Source organism: Peromyscus leucopus, chromosome 3 (assembly GCF_004664715.2).
Source record: "Peromyscus leucopus breed LL Stock chromosome 3, UCI_PerLeu_2.1, whole genome shotgun sequence".
Lineage (NCBI taxonomy): Eukaryota > Metazoa > Chordata > Mammalia > Rodentia > Cricetidae > Peromyscus > Peromyscus leucopus.
This window is the reverse complement of record NC_051065.1, coordinates 32,683,055-32,707,753: the sequence shown is the minus strand read 5'-3', so window position 1 is coordinate 32,707,753 and position 24,699 is coordinate 32,683,055. Positions and strand designations below refer to the sequence as shown.

Sequence of the window (24,699 nt, the reverse complement as noted above, 5' to 3'; positions counted from 1 at the left end):
CCAGTGGATACATAAAGAACATTTTATACTATTTTAATAGACTTCATAAAATTAAGGATAGCCTTGGTATAGAAGAAATATATGTCATCACAATTTAATATATTTACAATAAGCCAATGATTAGTATTATAATGACTGGGAAAGACTGAACAATTCTCTTTATGATCTGGAATAGAACAAGGATGTGCATGCCCAGCATCTTTACTCAGTGAAAGTCTTTAAATGCTAGTTCAGGCAGTCATGCAAGAAAAAGACAGGAAAGGCACTGGGACTCGGGGGTAGCAGTCAAACTCTCACTGCTTGCACACATAATCTTACAACTACAGAAGCACAAATACATTACCAAATAATGATGTAAGACCAATAAATTTAGTACAGTTGCAAGATACAAGGTCAACATACAACACTCAGTAGCATTGCTATAAAGACAGTGTATCAACTGAAATAGAAATCAGGAAAGTAAATGCTTTTATAGTGTTATAAAATTTAAAGAATAAAGTAGCTAGAAATAAATTTATTCAATTATGTGAAAGATCTTTAGAATAAAAAGTATAAAGCAGTTATGAAAGCCATTGATGAGGATTCAAAGAAATGGAAATATAAATGGCCACAGTCTTCAAGGATCAATGATGTTAAAAAAATGTTGATGTTTCCAAATTCTCCTGCAGACTCAAAGCAACCTCTATTAAATATCAAAGGCACTGTTCACAGAAGTGGTGGAGATTTAAATACATTTGGAAGTCCCAAAACTCCCAAACACAGATATCCAACTTGAGAAAATTAAAGCAGGAAGTACTGTACTACCACACTCAAAGATATGTTACACTTGTCAGCTGTGGGACTCTACAAGCCAATTTATGTTAACTAACTAATATGCGCAAAACTTTTTGGAAAAGCTTACATTTGTAGGTATTCTATAGAGTATTATTTTAGCATTTAATGATTCTGATGTATTTTCAATCGTAAAGTACATCTTTTACTAGATTCTAGAAAATTTCCAAGAAAATACTATGTATGTAAATCATGCTTACTACTTAGAATTAGAAGCAAACATTAATATTTTCACGTATTTAAGTTATATCAAGATATATTTTGAATGATCTGTCAAATAGAGACTTCACAGATGACACTACAATGATATCCATAGACAGTGTCTAGTACACCAGCTACTGGTATAAAAACGAAGACAAAGTCTTAATTTTTTCCAAATGCGCAACAGTGACAATTTGCTGTTCAGACTTACAAAATCAGTAAATCACCGGGGCCCTCAGGGGAGTGAGACATCTTAAGAAAGGATTAATGGAAAGGACAGGGTAATGTGACATGAAACAGAAGGAAAGACAGTTTGGGGAAGGAAGGGACCAGGAAGAAAGGCACGTAGGGCACTGGGGTGGGAATAGTGGTAGAGGGGTGGATTAGAACAGAGCATAATGACACATATGTACACAAGTGCTGTAATGAAATCCAGTAGTATGGTACTTAAGATTAATTTAAAAAATCTATTGAAGGATTAGGTAAATGGAATATATTATCAATTAGAAACCAGTATAGGGTTTTAGACTAGTGTTATAAAATGAGTAAATCCCTTCAGATGCTCTAGTTTAATCTATTATAAACAAAGACACAGAAGAGCTTAAATTATTTGCATAAAATAACACAGTTACTGGCTGTATACAAATATAATCTTCAACAATCTCCTAGGTCAATGCTAGTATTAGTAAATAGGAAAATACTTTCAGTTTATGCTTACTAACACTACATTTAGCTCTACTGAATACAACAGATATTCAAATCTGTAAACTTGGCACAAAATACACAAATTATTTATGATGTCATTTTAATTATAATAAAGCAAGATAATTTAGAGATTATTACTTATACAATATTATATTAATTAAATTATATTAATTAAATTAAATTTGCAGACATTTAAAAACTGAAGATGTTAGTGAATAAACAGGAACCTGATATGTGCTATGTGATTTTAGGATAAGCAATGAAAGGAACAAGGTTGATGGAGTTCCTCATCTCTTCTCTGTCCCTCTGCTAGAGAAGAGCAAGTATCACCCTTGTCTGAGCATGCTGTTATTATACAATGCTGATAGGATACAATCCTATTATCTGATGGACAGTAAACCACACAGGAAAGATTCATGAACTTAAAGGAGGGAATCAGTTTTAGCAAATATTGTGGTTGAGTTTTTCAAAAGCATTAGGAACTATCATTTTGTTTGCTTGTGTGGTCCATGGAAGATGGCACTACCTCAAAAAAAATGCTACAAGATGTCCTTAAGTTCTATGGCTTCCATTGTATCCAGAAATCTTGTCAATACAAGGGCACAGTAAGGAAGTCACCTATCCTGGAAGAAGTGCTCTGGATTTGATAGGGCATTCTCAGTATAGTAGAATATTTTCAATGTTCTAGAATGTACAATCCCTAACTGGATTTTTTTAAACTGAATATATGACAAAAAACACCAATTATGGTGCTATGCCTTACTCAGCCTTGATGCAAGGAGGAGGGGCTAGGTCCGGCCCCAACTTGGTATGCCTGCCTGTGTTGACTACCCAAGGGAGGCCTTACCCTCTATGAGGAGGTGATGAGGGTAGGATGGGGGTATGTGGGAGCGGAATGGGAGAAGGGGAGGGAAGTGGAATAGGGATTGGTATGTAAAAGGAAAGAAATTTTTTTTAAATAAAAAAATATAAAACATAAAAAAAACACCAATTAATAAAAGCAATGAAATTTCCTACCAGCAGTTGAAGAGACAATTGGAACTGATTACAATTGATTTGTAGAAACAAAGTAATGTATTTTTTTTTTTGTACTTTAGTATGAATATTGCAAATCCATGCTTTCACAACCAGAGAAGATAAGGGGATAAAATTTGGTATGATTTGTGTCCCAGCCTTGAGATTGTCTGGTAGAATTTTTCTTTTGGTTCACAATAATTACTTAAACAATGCACTATTATGGTCCAGTATTTCTTGGAAGGACTGATACACATGCCAAAGCCAATTTATTACTATAATCTAGTGTCTTAGAACACTGTGTATTACTAGAGTAAGATAAATCAGAAAGTGACCAAATGATCAGCAGAAGATAATGGGCATGTTAGCATAATCTGATGGATCCTCAGGAAATAGTAATTTGCATAATGTCACTATCTCATTTTAAGTAGATTTTAGGTCAGATATAAAAAAATTTCGTGCCAGGCAGTGGTGGCGCACGCCTTTAATCCCAGCACTCGGGAGGCAGAGGCAGGAAGATCTCTGTGAGTTCGAGGCCAGCCTGGTCTACCAAGTGAGTTCCAGGAAAAGCGCAAAGCTACACAGAGAAACCCTGTCTCGAAAAATAAATAAATAAATAAATAAATAAATAAATAAATAGATAAAAAATAAAAAAATTTTGGGCCGGGCAGTGGTGGCACACTTTAATCCTAGCACATGGGAAGCAGAGGCAGATGGATCTCTGTGAGTTTGAGATCAGCCTGGCCTACAGAGCGAGATCCAGAAAAGGCTCCAAAGCTACACAGAGAAACCCTGTCTCGAAAAATAAAAAAAAAAAACAAAACAAAAAAACAAACCTATCACATCTGAAGAATGACATCTAGTTAAAACAAACAGAGCAAATAAAAAAGTGTGGGAATTATGCAGAGATGACTAGTTAACCGAATGAACAAAGAAAGGTAAAGAAGTCATGAAACACCCAGATGGTTACCCCTTCCGCTTGAAGTGTCCAGGTTGAACCATTAATGGTTCTAATTGTTGTTATGTCTTTTTTTTTTTAAATTCATATATTCTTAACTATTTCTTCTTAATGTCATGTAAATGCATTCTGTTACTCAGATAAGGGATTTTAACACAGAATATCATCACTTTATTTCAGGAAAATTGTTTCCTAATAAACATAAGTGCTATGAACAGGTGGCAACATCATCATCTCCACTGAGCATCCTCAAAAAGACAATATAAATTTTATTTCATAATATTATTTTGTAGATTAAATGCACAGACTGTTGAGAACAATTCTGAGATATGATTTTAAAGTCCTACATAAATGAGTTAAGAGGAGAACTGTAATTAAAAAGGAAGTTTTGGTAAGAAATATCATAATCAATATTTAGCATTAAATGGAAGATTCTAGTATTCTTATAATTCTTAAAAGCAGAAGGAGAATGGGAATTGATAGGAGACTAAGACTGGGGGAAATAGGAGATGATGGTCAATGTATTGAATATTTCAGTTACAGGAAAAATGATTTTGGGCAACTAGCATTCACAGTGAGCGTAGTTGGTATTACTCTACTATGTCCTTGAAATTTGCTGAGTAAATCTTAAATTTCTTCACCAATAAATAAATTATATATAATGTAAAGTATGTCCTAATTTGCTTAATTGATATTTAAGTTTATGTACATGTGTATCAGCCTAAGGAAGTAATATAGTAGAGATAGTTTTTGAGAAGAAATTAAGACGTATTTGGCTTGTTTAGTATTGTTCGTTATGTATATTATATTGATAAACTGCCTGCCATGTGTTGTTTGAGCTCACTGAGAAGCTGGCTCTTGAAGCAGGGCTGAGCCTCACCCCCGCTTTCAGACTCCAACAAGTTTTGTAAAAGTGTCTTTTGATGCCCTTCAACTGAGGAGGGGTTGCTCCCCAACTCCAACTGGGACAAAAACACTCAAGAGTAAAATCCTTGTGTTCTTGAAACAGCAAGAAGCTAAAGCATTTTCAGCAGATGTTCCTGCTGTTTGTCATGTGATACAGAAGTGCCTGCTGTGGGAAAGGGAAACTGGAAGTCCAGCTCTGGGAATCTCATCCAGGGACAGAAAAATCAAATGGGAACTCAGCTCAGCTTTTCTAGATGGTTTCTGCTAGATGTGAGCATCTCATTTGATGTTTTAATCTTTATCTGCAGCTATTTGTTTTTTTACTTGGAAGCCTCACCAGAGGGAACATTCTGCTCTGCCTGGTACTCTGCATGAGACCTCATGGGACTCTCCAGCTTTCTGAATTCAAGTGGCTCCCTCACAATGTTTCTGTTGGGTATTTGTAAGCCTCCAGATTTGATGATTTTACCCTTTTTTGTTCTCTCAATTTTCTTTCGCTAATTCTCTCTACTGGATGCTTTGAATGCCCAGTTTGATGATGTACTTCTATCTGTCTGCTGCTTGCCATTTATTCTTTTACTTTTTGCTTGGTATATGCTTATAAAGTCACTCAATCAAAAATGAAAGGATGGCTCTGTTACTCCAGAGCCAGTCTCTCGGTCTCATCCCAATCTCTGCAAGAGATCTCCAGCTGTATCTTCCTTCACTGTGCCCAAATCTCCTGAGGATCCCACAGATCTTCCCCTCCTAACCTCTTCAGCACTGTATTCTAGCCCCTAACTCAAGCAGGCACGTCTGGCAGAAAAACAGCCTCCAGTTCCAGCAGGCATTCCCTGTGAACACACCAGCAGAGCAGTCCAGGTTAACAGGCAGCACACAGCCATCACACTCTCTGAGAACCCAGAGAGGAAATAGAAACTAAGGAACAAAACACCCACCCAACAAACACAAAATCAGAAATCAGCACCAAGTCCTATGCTCATCCCAAACCCAGATGCCTAGACACCAGTGTAAGAACACAATCAGTAACAGCATTATGTCTCCACCACAGTGAAGCTATTCTACCACACCAGGCCCTGAATATTCCAAGATAGCTGAAGCACAAGAAAAAGACCTCAAAACCAACTACATGAAGATGATAGGAATTCTTAAAGACGAAATGAATAAATCCCCTAAAGAGAGCCAAGATAATACAAACAAACAGTTGAAAGAGACAAAACCAAACCAAATTTAAAAAAAAAAAAAAAAAAAAAAAGACAACACAAATTGCTCAAGACAAGAAAATAGAAATAGAAACTATAATGAAAGCAAAATGGAGGGAATTCTGGAAATGGAAAAATTTGAAATTTAAGCAGAAACTATAGAGACAAGCTATGAATTATTTATCTTTGTAAAGCTGGAATGCTATTGACTAAGCTTCCTCAAGTAAAATAGCTGGATAAAATTTGTATAAAGGTGATATTGACATTGTGACATGAAAAGATTTATTATCATTGATCTAGGTATAAAGATCCCAAATGATAGTACCAAGATGTTCCTGAGAAGCCTTTCACAGGAGAGGTGGACAAACACTGGACAGCATTAGACCTAAAATATATATTGTGAACAAGTTGCCACTCATATCACATCTGAAAGACAATATCAATTCTATAAAGGCTTATGGTATACACTTTGATATGTAGAAATACAGAGAGCCAAAATCTAAAAGAGATGAGCAATCCTTAAGTTTATATTGAACACATTAAGCAAAGAAATTCAATTATATGAACAAATATACATAAATGAAATAAGTCATCTACTACCTATTGACCCATTTATTCACACATAAACTGTTTCCTTGGAAAAGAAATCTAAAACACTGTGAAAATTACCCTCATTGCCTTGAATAAATAGGTTTCAAAGATGTAATAATTTTTTAACATTAAATGAGAACAGAACCTCTAGTGTTATATGTTTGGCATTTGAGTAATACTTCATACAAAGAATAAAAGTCAAAGCTGCACCACAACTGCTCCGAAAGTCTTTGAGACCTGGTGTATAGTGTATTCTCTGAGAAGTTAATGCTGAAGTGCAAGATACCATGTATGAATTAGACATATAGGTATTGACTATTGACAAACAAAATACGGAAATGCACACAGACACATAGAGAGAGAGAGAGAGAGAGAGAGAGAGAGAGAGAGAGAGAGAGAATAAAATGAAGGCATTCTAAAAGAAATAATAAAAGAAATAATCAATCAAAAGAGAGAGTGAATGTATAGCATTTGGCTCTTTCCACATTAAACTACCACGACCATGTTGTGGATCTGAATTTGAAGTGGGAAGAGATGTACACAGGCTGCTTCAATAAGCTGTACCAACGGCCCAAGCACAAACTTGATGAATAAATCCTGTGTATAGTGTGTGTAAATTCTATAATAATAACTTATCAAAATAGGCAAGGCCTGTGTGTGTATGTTCCAACACATTTCACTGAAATGACAGTGAATCAATTTTAAAGTAGTGAAAGGACCAAGCAGATGCCATAACAGGCTGCTCAGTCTTATCTCAGAGATCAGGCCTCAAATTCAGTTTCCTGAGTCTTGAGCAAGCAGTTTCTGTGAGGGCCATAAACAAAAGACATAGTCCTTGCAGTAGCTCCCTTTCTGCACGTACTCTGACTACTCAAAGTTCAGCCAGATGTTAACTGTCTGGGACCCCTCACCAAGTTAGAGTTCTGTGCATGAGTCAAGGACAGAGCCTGGACCACTGAGCCAGCCCCCACAGTCAGTACATGCTTGGCCAGCTAGCCCCCATGGCAGCTCAAGGACAAAGCCTGGGACTTGTGCTGGACTGCCCCCAAAGTGAAAATTGTAACCACCAACCAGTAAATTCAAAGGTTACATACCCTCACCCAATTAAAAGAGAACAGATATAAAAATAAACCAATCCGAGTTGCACCCATGCAACCCCCTCCCAACCTCCCTGAAGGGCTTGTGGTTTTTGCCTTTAAAAAGCTAGCCACACAAAGAAAGAGCAACTCTTCCCTGCCTCACTGTATTGCGTGTAGGAATGAGTTCCCTGTCTAAACTTGTATCTACAGAATAAACCTTGCTGTTGCATTCTGGACATCCAAGGTCTTCAGTGGTCTCTTTGGGGCCACAATCTGGGAATAATAGTAGTTAAAGACTGCAAGCAATAGCAGGCAACATTTAAATCAAGAAGTGAAACTAAAACACTTTTTCCAAAAAATACTTTATTTAGAATGAAGTAGAGAGGTTATAAATATTTTTGTGATAAACAAATGCTCACTATAAACAATATCACTGAATCTCATGAGCTATATGTATATATAGCTACATAAATGTATATATAGCTCATGAGCATTGCATGTATATGCTATAGAATTTGTATTCAGAAAGGTTACATTATCTCATAGAAAAATAAAATTATCATCATAATGTATTTTGAGAACCCATCTATAAATTTACTGTGTAAAGATGATGAAATACATGTTATTTTAAAATGTCCACAGTGAGGTGACTAGTATCTAAAAGTAAACAGTACCACATACAAATGTTGGCAAATTTCTGAAGTACAGCGAATTTTGGATGTCACTGGCCATGGAATCTCTGTCCCTGCTATTGCAGCAGGAAAGCATGCCTGTTTCTGTCTAAGCTAGTAATCCTGGCTATGTTCCAAAACACGCTGTTGACAAGAAGAGGAGGCAGATGGATTTGGCTTGTGAGCCATCTGTAGCTGGAGACCTGACCTTAGCTTCCACTGAATTTTGTTTTACATTTTCATAGCTGCTTTCAGTATGATTTTTCTTTTTGATAATAAAATTTTAAACTAGATTATTAAAGGTTTTAAAAAGTACCCATCAGTAAAAATGTTGACTAATTGGGTTTTTAAATAAAGTATACCAGTAGCTAATAAACTACCAAAAGAGCCATGTGAGTGGAAGTAAATGTTATTGTGAATACATTTCCTATTACATCATAATACATTATAACATTGCTATGCTACAATTTCATCACCATTAATTACAAGATTTTGTGATACAAAATGTAAACAAATTTGCACATTAATTTTCATACAAGTAAAACACATGTAACATGAGTATATTCATTGTGTTTTACCACAGAGTTTCTAATCCTTACCTTCTACAAGTTTCCCTGTGTGTTCCGCACTTCCACCAGGAAGAATCTTAGCAATATAGGCTCCAATTTCTCCACTATGTCCAGGGATTTCTTTACCACCAACAATTCTAATTCCTAGCCCGTTACCTATATTTAAAAATTAGCAAACTGTTAGTAATAATTCGAGAAGTAAACACTTATTAGAAGTAGGTTACACAAAAAGTGGATTAAATACCCAGAAGCCCAGTCCAACACTAAGAGTAGAAACTAGACTTCAATAACAAAATTACATTATTCTGATTCAAAAATAGGTAATAATACATAAGGTTATTGGGACTTAAGTATAATCTACAGTGATTAGATTATCATTGAACACTTTCTCCAAGTTAGTTATATTCATTCAAATAGTAAATGCTCCCAAATTAAACCATATATATATTAAAAATTACAAAAGAATATGTTCAGAAAAACTTCAAAGTAAATAATTCAACTATGAAACTATGAACAATTTACTCCCAGAAATGTAACCATGGTTATTGTAAACCAGACAAATACAATCCCAATACGACTTTACATGGTAATAAGACCATAACCTGTTATTCTTCACTTCCAACTTTAACTCCCCACTGTGTACTGCTTGTGGCACAAGAATGTTGTTTCAGATTATGAGTAACTTAGTCCTGGTTCTTTACTCCATAACCAGATTGTTCTATAATTACCCATCAATAATTATGACAAACAATTCTGATGCACATGAACTGTTGCAACCTAATTTGGTGTGGTGTTTCTAAATAAGCTAAAAATAAGTGAGTACTTGTAGTACTAGGTATATTTCTGTGACAAATTTTAAAGGCTTTGTGGCAAAATGTAATACAAGAAAGCAGAACTCTTAATGTCTAACGAAGACACAATTACCTATTAATTTAAGTGAATTTTATTACATTTGATATTGGAAGTACAATTTTTAAAGCTTTTCAGTCTCAAAATCCTGCTCCTTTCTCACTTTATTCTTCAAAAATAATGCTTTGGCCAGTATCTGCACAGTCCAAGGTTATACAACTAACTGTACTAAATCATGGGATCTTTCTGTCACTTCTTTTTATTTATTTATTTATTTATTTATTTATTTATTTATTTATTTATTTATTTATTTATTGAGACAGGGTTTCTCTGTGTAGCTTTGCGCATATTCCCGGAACTTACTCTGTAGCCCAGGCTGGCCTCAAACTCAAAGAGATCCGCCTGCCTCTGCTTCCCAAGTGCTGGGATTAAAGGCATGCACCACCACCGCCCGGCCCTTTCTGTCACTTCTAAAGCAAAGATATACTTTAGTATAAGACACCCTTGCAATCATGTGATAAAATAGATGAACTTCCTTCTGCCTCATTTCCTTCCTTTCCTTGTTTCCTTCATGCCCCTGTCCCTCTTTCTTTCTTTCCTGTCTCTCCCTTACTTCCCCCAGTTTTCCTCCATCACTCCACCTTTTTCTCGTTTCCTCTTTTCTCTCTTTTTGTTCTCTCCATTTCTCCTCTGCCTTCCATCCCTTATTTAAGTCAGAATAATCAAAATTAATAACCTGCTTCTAAATGTCCTGTCATTAAGGATTCATGGTGAAGCAAGATATTAACTCCTTCTAGTTCCACATTTAGAGATTTTTCTGTCCCAAGGTTCATGGCTCAGCATGACTGTTTTTAGTAATTATTTTATGCAACAAATTTAACATAATTGCATTAATTGAAATAAATCTGGTAAATAACAACACTCAAGAAAATCTGGGTCCAACCTGGTGAGTCATTGGAATTTAGACTTTATGAAGTCATCAGGATAGAATCTACAATAACACTATAGATACTTGTCAATCATATAATAGATAAAATAGTATTAGCCAGTCTTTAATCAACTAATCTAGCCCATGTTTACCAATGTACTAAGAATGTTTTAGAAATTACTAAAAGTTTCATAAAATATTAAAAGTTTGTATAGTAACATAAAGTAGGAAAGTAAAAAGTCTTGGGAAGGAAAACTAGATTGTTTTTACACTAACATGTATATCATGAAAGCTAATTCAATTTATATGTTTTTTGAAAAATAAATTTGGATCTTTGGACATTGTGTGTTATATTTCCATAAAACTAAAATATCCCTTTTCAAGTATATAAAGTACGATGTCAATGTAAGTCGTTGAATGGAAAAATACAGTAGTTTTGAACTAAAATGACCGGAATTAAAGGGCCCATAATATGTAATATTTATTTATATTAGCAATTTATAGCTTTTTTTTTTTTTTTTTTTAGTGTGTAGACATGCATAATAGGGGTGGGTGTTTCTGTGTGCAAGTTGTGTCTGTGTGTGTGTGTGTGTGTGTGTGTGTGTGTGTGTGTGTGTGTGTGTGTGTAAGCCATGATAATCATGTGGAGGTCTCATGATGACTTGTGGGAGATGGTTTTCTCCTTCTACCATAGGTTCTGGGACTGAATTCATGTTATCAGGCTTGGTGGCAAATACATTTACCATTTGAGCCATTTGACTGGTTCCATGTTTATATAACTTTTGACATTTTTTTAAGGAAAAACCCCAAACAATCTCCTTTGCCGTTCTATTTAGTTATGTAGAAGCACTGATTAACACTCTCTTAGTAGGAGGTCAGGAAATACCCAGGACTTGATTTCACAGTGTGACAGGGGAAAGAAACATATGAAACAACAATTAATATGAAGAATATAATAGCTTTAACAAAAAAAGAAAAGAAAGAAGTTAGAATTTTAAGTAGAGCAAGTCTTACAGGGTCAATTACAATTCACAACACATTTAAAGTGTGTCAGGGAAAGCTCAATGATTAAGCTAGCAAAGCAGTAAGAAAAGGCATTATTATTAATGTGCCTAGAATTACAACAGAAACGGATTGATTGTTCTATGTCTCTATACATATTATAAGTATTTGATACATATACTGAGATATTAGGTTGATGAAATCACTTTTAAAATAACTTATGCGTAAAAGTGATCATATTTAGGGAAAACTATATTCCCATGTGAGTTCACAGTTTGAAGATTTAAATGTATATGTTTATCAATATGTTACATTAAATTCTTTAAATGCCACAAAGAAGGCTTTTGTGCCATTTAAAATAATACATGAAAATATTAAGAGATTTTAGAGCATTTAGTTTGGGCAAAATTAAAGTACGGGCTTTACTCCATGATGCATCTAAGGATCAAGGGAATTTGTATGATTTAAATGTTATAACATGAATAATTATTCTAACATATTAAATTTGTCCATAAAAACCTAAAGAATATAAATGTATTACACAGAGTTTGTCTTTAGTTTGAGAAAGAAAAATCAGATATCAGCACAAATATTAATGCTTGCGAAGTGTGAAGGACAGAGTAAATGTCTCTGTATACTGTTTATATTAGGTCAATTACATCATCTTTTATGTATGTTAAATATTAATTGTACTCTTAAAGGAATGAACATTTGTTTTTGTAGTTTTCATTTATGAATTTCTGTTTTAAACTATAAATGTAAGTACTTAGAAAAGCAAACTAAATTATACCAAAATCAATAGTAATGCATAGTGAAAAGGAAAATGTTGCAGTTTGTACATGAATATTGAAATATGAGGAATGAAAGAATAGTTCATGATTTTTCTTTAATTAAAAATAATTCTGCTTGGTATAAGAGAAACCTTCCTAAAATGCATAGTGATTCCTTAACTACAGTCCATAGATGATACCTTCCTGAAAGCAAGAACGTGAAACACACAAAGCCAGTCCACCTGAAAACTGAAGAGGCTAGTTTTAATCTCAGGTATTCCCATTTGCTTTTTCTTATACAGGCATACTGCCTTAGGATGCTGCCCTCCACCAAAATTTTAAATATGTACGTGTGTGTGTGTATGTATGTATGTATGTATGTATGTATGTATGTATCTATCTATCTATCTATCTATCTATTGATCTATCTTATTTTTCTAGCTATGAAAACATGTTTCTTTTTTCAAAGATATGAAGACAGTATTTCTTTTCTATTTTTAAACTTTACTTCATACTTGTCTTTTCTTATTATATACATTTATCATGTTAATGAAAATGTTATATGGGACTCAAAAGGTTTAAAAGGATATCCCCATTCATAACACACAGAATGAGATAAATCCAATTTCCTGCTATATATCTGAAACAACTATTGACATGGCACATTAAAAAAAAATATCAGAATGTACAGCAGAGGACATTTGTACTTTGGCTTTGTTGAACAAGTTTTTAAATGACATATCATGAGTATGCTGTTGTAGCAAGCCACAAGAATATGTTATAAGGAGTCCAACTGTGTATTAAAGCTATATTTTGACTGGCCATGGGTCTGTCAAAAGGCAAGCCATTTATTATGAATAATTGGTGTTATCCAGCTTTTATATTTCAGCTGTCTTCTGCTATGAAATTCTTGCAGACCATTTGGCAAACAGTTCAGTTCCTCAGACCCGCTGAACTTCTAGGTAACTAACTCCCCTGCTGAGCTTGGGAGACAAGCTGGCTGGAGACACATAGCTTTGTTTCTTGTGCTAATGAAGTTTAGACCATCCCATTGCCTTGAGGCTTAGTTGCTCTCCAGAGCAATTGACTGAGAACAAAAGATGTTTTTACATATCAAGGTGGAAGGTAGGGTGGAGCAACATTCCTGAAGAGGCAGGAGGAACAGGGGATTTTCTATAGAGGCAGACAGAACTGTGTGACTAGGGAGAAGAGAAAAACACAGAGGTTTGGTAGATGGTAAGGCAGAACTCTTATAAAGTTCATCAGAGCCAGGAGTAGAGAGCAAGCAGAGATGGAGGGCAAAGAAACAGAGGGTGAAAATGAGGCTGGAAGCATAAGAGCTTAGTCGTTAGCAGGATTATGAGAGGGCAGTAAAAGAGGACAATGAGAAACTGAGTGTCAGAATGGAACTGAAGCTATGTAGACAGGATTTCATCCCAGAGAAATATAGTAGATGGACAAAGAGCTTGGTGTATCTAAATTTATTCCTGCCCTGAATTCCTGATGGAGCTGTAGGTGTATAGACAGGCTTTTGTCTTAGAGGAATAAAGTTAACAGACATAAGAGCATAGTGTACATAGATTTATTTTCCCCCGCCCCAGCAGATATTCCACACCAGATGTGGTGTCTTCCCCGGACTCTGGGCAATCCATATGCTGTTGAAGTAATTTTACTCTGAAGAAATAATTCCCATTAAAAAGTTTTCCAGGACTGACATAATTATGAGCACATTCTTTCTTTATGAAATGACACAACATTTCTGTTTTTCTGTTGTTTCTTATCTAAAGCAATTGCAAAATTATAAACATCAACACTAATCTGAAACAGTTCACTAATACTTTCATAAAAACAATTGAAGTAGTCCTCTTGTACTTACTAGGAATAAAGTGTGATACCTCAGTAACCCCCCCCCCCCACACACACACACACTCTATCCCCTACAGACAAAGAGAAGCTTAAACCAGGATTCCTAAGTGTAGATAAGAACTTAGACTCCTTTTCCCCTGGTGGCTGTATCTGCTACAGGGACTTTGGAAAACACAGAGTCAGGATATTCGACCAAAGGACTAAAAAAGGGGGGGCGGTTAAAATAAATTATATGGTCTGTGCCTTTAAGAACTAGCCTCACAAAGAAAGGGGGAGCGCTCCTTCCAACCTCCCTGCTGTGAGTGAGAGATTTGGAAGAGCCTCCCTGGAGGCTTGTAAACTTAGAAAACACCTCACTTTTGCATTCTGTACCTAAAGTCTCCAGTGGTGGCTTTGGGGAAGTGATCTAGGCACAACAAGACCCTCACTCTATTGTCTCAAAAAGGGGACCTTAGACAAAGATATCTCAATATAGATAGACCCAGGCCAGTTTCAAGTCCCCAGGAAATGATGGCGCCAGCCCCAGGAACAAAAGAACAGAGTCAGGATGTCTGATGGTAACCAATTAAACACGAGATGCCCCTCTCTGGAGATAACATGACCAGACCCCGGAGAGGAGTTGTAAAACTCCTGACAGGGCAAACAGATAAGCTAGAATAAGATAAAGTCCAGGCCCGGGAAAAACTGGACCAATCAAGGATGGACCCGTACTAACCCACTCCCCTCTAAGAAATTTTATGGGTTTTGCCTATAAAAACTAACTTCCCCAAGAAAGAGTAACTCTTCTCTGCCTCACTTGAGATGCCTTGAGATGAGTTCCCTGTCATGACTTGTAACAGATAAACCTTGCTTTTGCATTCTGGTATGCTCATCCTTGGTGGTCTCTCTGGGGGTTACGATCTGGGCACAACAAAAGAGTCCAAAGCAATTGAATGTGCTGTCAGTAGGTAGAGTCAATTAGTACATATTTTGTAGATATTGAATTATACTAAATCTACTGGGGACAAGTATCAGTATTATTGAGTAATCAGGACTAGTGGGCTGAAGTCATTCATTAGTCTTGGGAAGACATTTTTTTTTTTCTTCTGAGATGCTTTTGTAATTTAACAGTGTCACTCGAACTAAACTAGTTACATTAGTTTGAAGCTAGAGTGTGCTTCCATAATAAACACCAGTTTTACTTATAGAAAATATAAGGAAGAAATATAGTACTATTCCAATCCCAAATTGAGCATCAAGTGCTTTAGGATAATTTATGTGTTGTGACAGACTTATTTTATCATAATTACCATTGAGTCACAATCTCCTTTTTGGCGTAGGTAGAATTCATGACTTTCTTATTAATAGGATTTAGCAAAAGTGATGTGCAGCCAGTACTGTGGTTACCACATATTAAAAGAAATGGCATCTTAGCCAACCTAAATAACAGTCCTGCTGGACTTCCAATGTAAGCTGTTTGTATGAGAGGCCTTGAGTGAGGGACACTTCGCATGGGTCTGAGAAAGAGTTCTAGATGATAAGAGTGGTCCCTGATGACAGCCATCAGGAAGAACTAGAATTCAGACCTACAACCTCGAGGAACTAACTTTTACAACCTGCTGCCTTGGGAGAGGCATCCCATATTTAGAGAGGAACAAAGCTTGATTAGTGCATAGATTGTAGATTTGCAAGGTCATGACTAGGCTCCCCATTTAAACCATGAAAATTTTGGCACAGTGAATATGTATTGCTTCAAATATTAATTTGTTAAGCCATAATAACAAATTAATATGAGAATAAAAGTTGTATTTTTATTTTTCTGTGCTAATATTACCTTGTTATCAAAACTTGCAGATTATTAATTTTGTAGTACTGAGAAGGTAGTGAGTAATCAATGTTAGAGCACAACAATTAAAAAGAAAATGGCCATGAATAATAATCTTTTGACTTCTGTAGCTGTTGGGGTTCTGGAACAATAAGAGTAGTAAATACTCACCGTCTCAAATAATGAATACATGGATTCTTCATCATTCTGATGGCAACACACCCTCCTTTCCCCCCCGCTCAGATGTTAAGGGTGAAAGGAGAAATTGCCATCAGATTCATTAAAAGGATAAATTGCTAAGATATGAAAACAACAACAAACAATTGAGAGCCAGACTCTTTCAGTGAAGGCTGAAAAGAAATATTCACAGCTTAGGCAGCCCATGCATTATGTTGCACAAATAAATTTGGAATGGGTTAGTTGGAAATGATTATGATGTTGTCAGTATAATTTATATTTTTCAACTGTTGCAAACATTTTTATGACATGTTTATGTCTTTGTGAAATATTGTCAGAATGGAAATAAATATTGTTGCAACAATAGGTTTTAGCATTCTAATACAAATATGAAATTCTTATAGGTTTATTAAATGAATAGTATCTGGATTACTAGTTAGGTGATTTGGTTTGAAAATCTATAAGTTTAAATGGTGCATGCATCAAGGCCTGGTGATGAATTTTTCCAGGAGCCACATTTTTGGAGGGATGAGTTGAGAGACTGATTCAGAAAGAGTTCTAATGATGCTGACTCACATTAGTATATAAATAAAGCTCAGGTGTCCAGACTATTTTTATAATGCTGACTAAAAGTGTCCTCATGCTATTCCTCTGCATTCTGTGGGTGATGAAAACGTGACCAGTCAGTGTTCTGTTCTTGTCACCCTGCCTTCTTTGACAGGTGCCATGCCCACCCTGTCACATTGGGTACAACCACACTGGAATTATACCAGTTCTCACCTAAGTAACCACAGTCTTTACCTAAGTTGCTTGTGGTTTGGATGTTTTATCACTGCAAAATAACAAAAATAGACACAGGAACTTGGAGCTGAGGTGGGGTACTGTTGTGATGAATTTGACCATGTGGCTTTTATATAATTAAACAGTACTGTGGGAAAATTTGGAACTTGGGTTGGAAAGCTGTTGAGTGCTGTGGAGATCAAGACCCTATCAGCAGTGAAGAAGAATCTGGATGCACTCTGCCCATCTCCTGAAAGTTTACGTGAGGCTAATTTAAAAGGTAAAATACTAATTTCTTGAGCAGAAGAAATTTTAAGGTACACTGTTCTCAATCTTGGTCACCAAACTTTTTTTTTGAAGTGGGCAGTGATTAATGCAGAGAATCATAACTGGTCAAATAGTTGAGAATAAAGAGTGTGTACCTCTAAACAGAACACGTACACTGCAACTGCTCCTGTCTCAAGACTCAGGGATCATTGTGGAAGGAAAAGGAGAATCAAAGACCCAGAGAATTAGGGAAGAGTGCAGTCAAGCTATGCATTCTGAACATCACCAAGCCACTGCACGTGTGAACTCCTAACAGCTGAGGCAGCATGCACAAGACCTGAACAAGATCAAGCCAGTCTAAGTTCTGGCATGGATAGGCGAGGGGCTTGCTGAAGCCCTACCTTCACTCAAGGAGCTATGGGAAACTGATGGCTGTTAGAGGAGAAGTCCATTGGTTTTTGGGGTATGTCCATTGATAGGTTCCATGCTCCCGAGGATGGCTGCATACACCAGGGCATATGGACAGCACTAATTAGATACAGTAGGTTTAAAAAAAAGATGTGAAGGGGGAAGGGGTTATGTACTGGAGCTGAAGTGGTTAGAATGAAAGATGCTCATGTATGTGAACACTTAAGACACTGCTTGGGCAGGTTGTGGACCTGTTAGGATATAGTTTTAGAAGAATGTACATCACTCAGAGATGGTTTTGAGATCTTGTAGTCTTGCTCCACTTCTAGTTCCCTCTCTGGGTTTCCTGTGAGATAAAATGCGATGAGCCAGCTTCCTGCTTTGACATGTCATTGCCATGCCTTTCCAGCCCTTATGGACTCTTCTACTGGAACCATAAACCAAAATAAACTTGTCTTTCTGTATGTTGCTTTGGTTCATGGCATTTTATCACATCATGAGAAAAGTAATTAATATAGAAGGAATCTGAGGGGAATTCAAAGGCGGGGTGGAAGTGGTTATGTTTGAAATCTATTAAATCTATGGAAGATATTTTTAAAGAATAAATTAAAATATTTTAAAAGGAATGGCTAGGGTAAACTATTAAATATCTATACATCATAACTAGTCATGGAATTTATGTTCATAAAAACATATGAGATACCAATGCCCTTACTAGGTAATTTTCAGAGTATTAAATGCACATATCAACTGAATTACAGTGTATTTTCAACTTTTAGTATGTATGTCCATGTGTATTCAAAAATAGAAAGGAATGAAAACATGAATTATAGAATAAAGATGGTTCTCTTTTAGCTTTATACTTTACACCATTGCCATCTATAGTAAGGAAATTATAGTATCTAAGTGTATAAACATATGCATGCATACACCTGTATGCATAAGAAGGTTGGATATATATGATTTCAGACATTTAGAAATGATAAGTTGAGATCTAGATGAGCATTTTGACTTTGAGATCTATAGCCAAGGAGACAGTGAAACTACAATCTTCATAAAAAATGGAATAAAATGTGGTTTCCATATTTGATTAGTAAAAAAATTTAAGGAAATGAAATATAGAGCAAAAAATGTATGTAGTCATAGTTCATAACACATATTTAGATATTCAGAAATACTTTAACACAAATATTAATATTCACGTAGTCAATGTTGCATGTTTTATTTCAAGTATCAACTCCTTGGCAGCAGAGATCTGCTTCGGAGTTTTGACTATTTGGAATCAAGGCAGAACCACAGTCTTTATAGTGTATCAATTTGTTAACCCTATACTAAGATTTGACTGATACAGAAAGTGATTAAATAATTTTTAGTGTTTTTTATTATTTAGAAGTAGAACATAAGAAGTTTGTTGATGATAGGATCTTTTTTTTTAAGGATTTATTTATTTATTATGTATACAGTGTTCTGCTTGCATATATCCCTTCAAGCCAGAAGAGGGCACCAGATCTCATTACAGATGGTTGTGAGCCACCGTGTGGATGCTGGGAATTGAACTCAGGACCTCTGGAAGAACAGCCAGTGCTCTTAACCTCTGAGCCATCTCTCCAGCCCCAGTGATAGGATCTTTAATTAATCTATTGATTATAATATTATATCTTTAGAAAACAGGGAAAAAATACCATAGAATTCTTTTTAGGCTTTTTTATCTAGATTCTGAATATAAATCTCTAAATCACTCATACTTGTAATTTTTTAATTTTCCTTACAAACAGAGAAACTCTTTTAGTGTGCATTAAACAAAGGGTGCTTTTATCTTACACCAGTAAAAATGGACAAGATCAATTAAACACATGACAGCTTATGTATGGAGTAAGGAGAACACTCATCCACTGATGGTGGAAATGCAAACTTGTACAGCCACTGTGGAAGTTGGCATGGCAGTTCTGTAGAAGCTAGGAATAGATCTACCTCAAGATCTCTTCTCAAAGGAGTAAAGCCTGGAAGCTTGCTTAGCATTCCGTAGACCCAAAGGATACTGCACCCTACTATAGAAATGTTTGCACAACCACATTCATTTATGCCTTTTTCAAAATATCCAGGAACTGGAGACAGCCAAGATGTCTTTCAATGGATGAATGGGAAAGGAGAATGTGGTACAATAACAATACTATTCAGCCATTAAACAATGAAATTGTATAATTTTCAGGTAAATGGATAGAGCTACAAGATACTATCCCAAGTAAGGTAACCCAGACCTTAAAAGACAAATAAGTTGTGTATTAACTTATACGTGGATGTTGGCTGTTAGGTCTTTGATAAGCAGGCTATAATCCTATAATCCTATAGCCACAGAGGTAAGGCACAGAGTAAAGGGATAGGTGGAAGGAATGGATATTCTTAGGAAGAGGGAAGACAATACTGGTCAAGGTGGGTAGGACTAGAACAAGGAGGATCAAATGTGGAAGGGTAAGAAAGTTGGGGGTCTGGGTGGTACAGTTAAACTAAGGGTCATTTAAGGGGTCATATGGAAATCTAATACAGCAGAAGCTTCCTAAAATATATACATATATGAAGTTGATCTTAATGAAATTGCCAAATAATAGGTGTATCCCAACTAGACATCTTTCATCAAGTAATGAAGTTACCCAACTATTGGCCAAAGGGGCTTCAGGGGAAATGCCAATCAACCCAGGCTACTGTCAAAGCTCTCCATAAACTGATGGCGAAGCCCCACGGTGAAGACAACGCCTATAAGACTAATGCTTTCACCCCTGTTGATTAGTGTTCATGGTATTGGAAGGTGTGCTACACACTACCAAAGGAGGAAAGTAAGCACTGACCTAGAAACAAACCCGTTCATCTACAATGATGATCTACCTGCAAGATGAACTAGCACAACAGTGGCACAAAGCCTTTGGGAAAAACGAGCCAATATCTGACTGGATTATATATCCTCCCCATGAGATGATCCCCATCTCCAAGACTGCTTGGGTGGCCAAGTACCTGAGACTAGTAGGCCAGAGATACAGGGGAAAAGCAAATATTACTGTTCTGTTGAAACACTGTGTACACAAACCACTCTGAAGGCTCCATGCCCAGCAGTAGATGTCTACACAAAACAAACTCGGTGGCATCTTTGGAGGATCTTTCCTCATAATGCTTTGTCAGGGCATTTGTTTTTTTCAAAACTTTCCTGGTTGTTTGAGTACACATCATGTTTTCCAGTTTTGTGGGGTTTCTGTGTATGTGAACAAGTGTCTCTGTGTCTCTATGTGTTTCTTATGCTTTTTCTTTGACACTTTTTCTTCTCTTTGCTTGTTTTGTCCTACTCTGGTTTTTATTTTATTTTAGTTATTATTCTTTTTATGCTTGTGGGGATTCAGCTGGGAGAAGAGGTGGCGAGGATCTGGGAAGAGTTGAAGAGGAAACTGTAATAAGAACATTGTATGAAAAACATCTACTTTCAATAGAAGAAAATTAAAAAAGCACACATTCTGAGACTTCCACAGTGATGTGCCAGCTTACTGATACATCCGTTTAATATGTATGCAAAGGTGGCATGCAGCATAAAGCAGGAGATATTTATCTCATCCACATTTCTTTACAGATTCCCCTATCAATGACCACGAAGTGTCTGAGTAATGGGAAGTAAGTAAGATGATAAGAAACATCAATTTGGGATTGATACACTCTGTGGTCAACAGCAAAGACAGGAATATCAAATATGTGTTCTCTTGTGAAAGAAGATCATAACAACATAGATGTTTCTAACAGCTTCATAGAGATATAGTCAGGTATTGCTGATCTTATCCTTTTATAGTTTACAAATAAATGGTGGTTAGTTAATAATGTATGTAATAATGTATGTTCAGCCATAGTCAATTTGAGAACACATTTTTATCTTTTTAAAAAGAAATTACATACCTGCTTTTTATCACTCACCTACTCCACAGCCTTCCAGGCTTGCCCTACACATCTATTTTTTTGTCCTATAAATGTCTTATTCTATCCTTTCCTATGCACAGAATCATACAACATATGGACTCTGGGCCACGCCTTCTTTCACTTAGTATAATGGTTCCAAAACTAATTTCAGTGTGAATTAGTTCTTCATTCCTTTTATATGGTAAGTAATATCCATTCTATGGATGTACAGTCCTGCCTTACAGAACAAAGGAGACATTCTGAGATGTATGTTAGGCAACTTTGTTGACACTTCACAGTGTATATATAAATAAAGATGGCTATTATCTTTGTGTAGTGCATAATCACATCACCTACTTATGTATTCATGTAGGGATTGACACATGGGTTGCTTCTTCTTATATATATCTTTACTTTCTTGTTGTCAATTCAAGTATGTTTAATAGTCTGGAAAATATTTTAATTATATTGATTATATGTTAAATTTTTTTAATGTGTTTGATATCTATTATTATTCAATGGGGCATAAAACTGTGTTTGTAGGGTTTCCTATCACAGCAGAAGTGTCAGACCATACTATTATGCTATAAAGCATATGGAAGCAATGAGTTTTACTCATGCTTTGGCACTTGTCAGATATTACAACCTTTAAGCCCCCTAGCTACACAAATGGCTTTCTCCTCCCCTGAGGACCTCCAACTGCCAGGCTCCACCCACTCAGTTAGATCACTCTAACTGCCCTAACTGCTGGAACCTTCCCGCACTGCACCATACAGAGTAAAAAGCCCCATCTCTGGACTTGAAATCCCACCAGTCTCCACTCTGGAAAGCTTCACCTGAAAGTTCCAATCTCCTCGTAAAGACACTCTGTAGAAGCCCTGCCCTCTGTTCAGTTCTCTACTGTTTCTTGTCAGAGCAGAAGCAGCCATACTCCTATTTTCTTTCCCTCCCAATAAATCTCTTGTGTGAGGTTTGTTGTGTGGTGTGACTTTGTGGTATTCCTTGGCCCCTGACTGCCAGGATACTTTTCCATCTAAGCTGTAATGCTTACACCACCTACTCTGTATCTCAGTGGTCTAAGCCACAGAAGGCTGAGCAGAAGTAAAAAGTGGGTCTAAAAGATCCTAATAATAAATTTATTTTAATGCAACATTAAGTGGGATTTCAAGACATAAAATAAATGATATTTTCAGTCATATAGATTTATAATTTACACCTCAGTTTAGGACATTCTTTAAAATTCACCTCATGGCCATAAAATAGTTAACATGAGCATGAACTAATCAAGAAGTCAAGGTGACAATAATCTGTCTATATTCATATTCTCTTTGTTTCTCTACACAGTATTAACTTTATACAATTTTTATTATTAGAGGAATCATTAAATATTTCATAAAAGTTTTAAAGAAAGGGAGGAAAGGAAGGAATTATGCTGCAGGGTGAGTTTAGAATCTCTGTGCTGTTCTCACATTAGCTTTGCTTAGGATTCTAAGAATTGCATTATATTCCTTAGGAACTTACTGGACTCATTGAAGCAATAGAGCACTGTGACTCTTTCCTCCAGATTTCTGAGATTCTCAGAACTCTACTGTTTCTGTGAGTAAGTTTGATCCAGAACCTAGTATTACTATTCTGTTACCTCATGATTCATTCTGCTGTACAGGGACATTTGCTAGGAGTTCAGCTTTCTTTTTAGGCATACAAAAAGTATTTTAATGCAACACTTATATACTATTGCTTATGAGAATATTGCATCAGGACAAATTTCTATAGATTAATCTTTTTTGTTTTACTTAAATATAGTAATTTAACTACCATAACACTGTACAATCAAAAACAATTGTGTAGGTGACTTAAAATCCCAAGGTAATATGGTATTTTTACTAGTATATCAATTAATGGCTTGTTTGCTCGCCGACTTTCTGCTCCATTTTGCAGAATCCTCCATGTTAATCTGAGAAAGAAAAAGATGTATGCTTTCCTTTTGGTTTGAAAAGAGCCTGTAAGTCTTTTAAGTCTAAATGCTGTTCATTTCTTCTATTTTATTGGTGATCATATCTCTAGTCATTTTGACATTGAAAGTGAAACATTGAAGTTTTCAACTATAACTATATTAAATTTGACAATGATTACTTCATATATTTAAGGGCTTTGATGTTTAGTACAAACATTTATAATCATTACATATTCTTAATGAATTCTCTCACTTTTTCAATATATATATATATATTTCATTACAGCTTTTGTCTTTGTGTTATCTATTATTAATTACTTTTGCCATCTTTTGGTTACTACATGAATGAAATATCTTCTTCAGTCCTTTTATTTTCAACTTATTTAGGTCTTTGGATCTAATCTAAATACATTGTAGATAGCACATTGTTGAATATTTTTACAAATACTTTTTGCTAATGCATGGTGTTTGATTGGTAAATTTAATCTACTTACCCATTAAAGACTCATATAGCTACTTTGTAATTTGTTTTCTGCACACTTTATAGGTTTTACTATTGCTTCCTGTATTTTTACTGTATTTCATGTTTATTTTATTTTTTGCATTGATATAATTTGTTTTATTTTTATTTCCACTTATCTCTATTCTATTGATATTTCTTTGAGGTTACCATGAGAGTTTTATATTTGAACCTACTATTAAAACTGTCAAATATCAAGTGATACCAATTTATCTTCAATTTCATGTGAAAAGTCTATCCCATAAAGTTCTATATCTCTATTATAGCTCAATATCACAAATTATAGCTGCATATATTGTTTGTCCAATGATACCAACTTATAATGATTTTATGCATTTGTCCTTTATATTTGATAGAAAATAAAAAGTGGAACTACAAATCATAAAAAGAAAACTATTTAAATCCTGAAAAATTATATAGAGCGTTTATAAAAATAAAATCCTCTTTCAATGAGTGAACTATATAACTGAACAAAACTTTATAAATTATTAGCCATTTCAACATTTGGAAGTTGAGTAAATCATACAACAATGAGAGAAGTATATATTCTAGAGGAACTACTGGCCTCTGAGGAAGAACAGACAAACTCTATTGTGCCATTCTAGACTACTTTTCTACCAAGTTCAGCTGTCATATGACTTTAACAGAGCAGAAAGAACTATAAAGACAAAGGGCTTGGCTGCTATGGAATGGAACAAGCAGGAAATCTGAAGATTCTCC

At 35.5% G+C, this 24,699-nt stretch overlaps 1 protein-coding gene across 7 annotated transcripts in view; it reads right to left on the bottom strand.

Annotated features, from left to right (window-relative positions):
- The window catches only part of Pclo (piccolo presynaptic cytomatrix protein), a 337,199-nt gene that overhangs the window by 93,170 nt on the left and 219,330 nt on the right, over positions 1 to 24,699 (bottom strand). For all 7 annotated transcript variants that reach the window (XM_037203548.1, XM_037203551.1, XM_037203549.1 and 4 more), the window contains exon 10: positions 8,758 to 8,883. In XM_037203548.1, the coding sequence (XP_037059443.1) occupies positions 8,758 to 8,883 (126 nt within the window). The remainder of the gene's footprint in view (positions 1 to 8,757; positions 8,884 to 24,699) is intronic.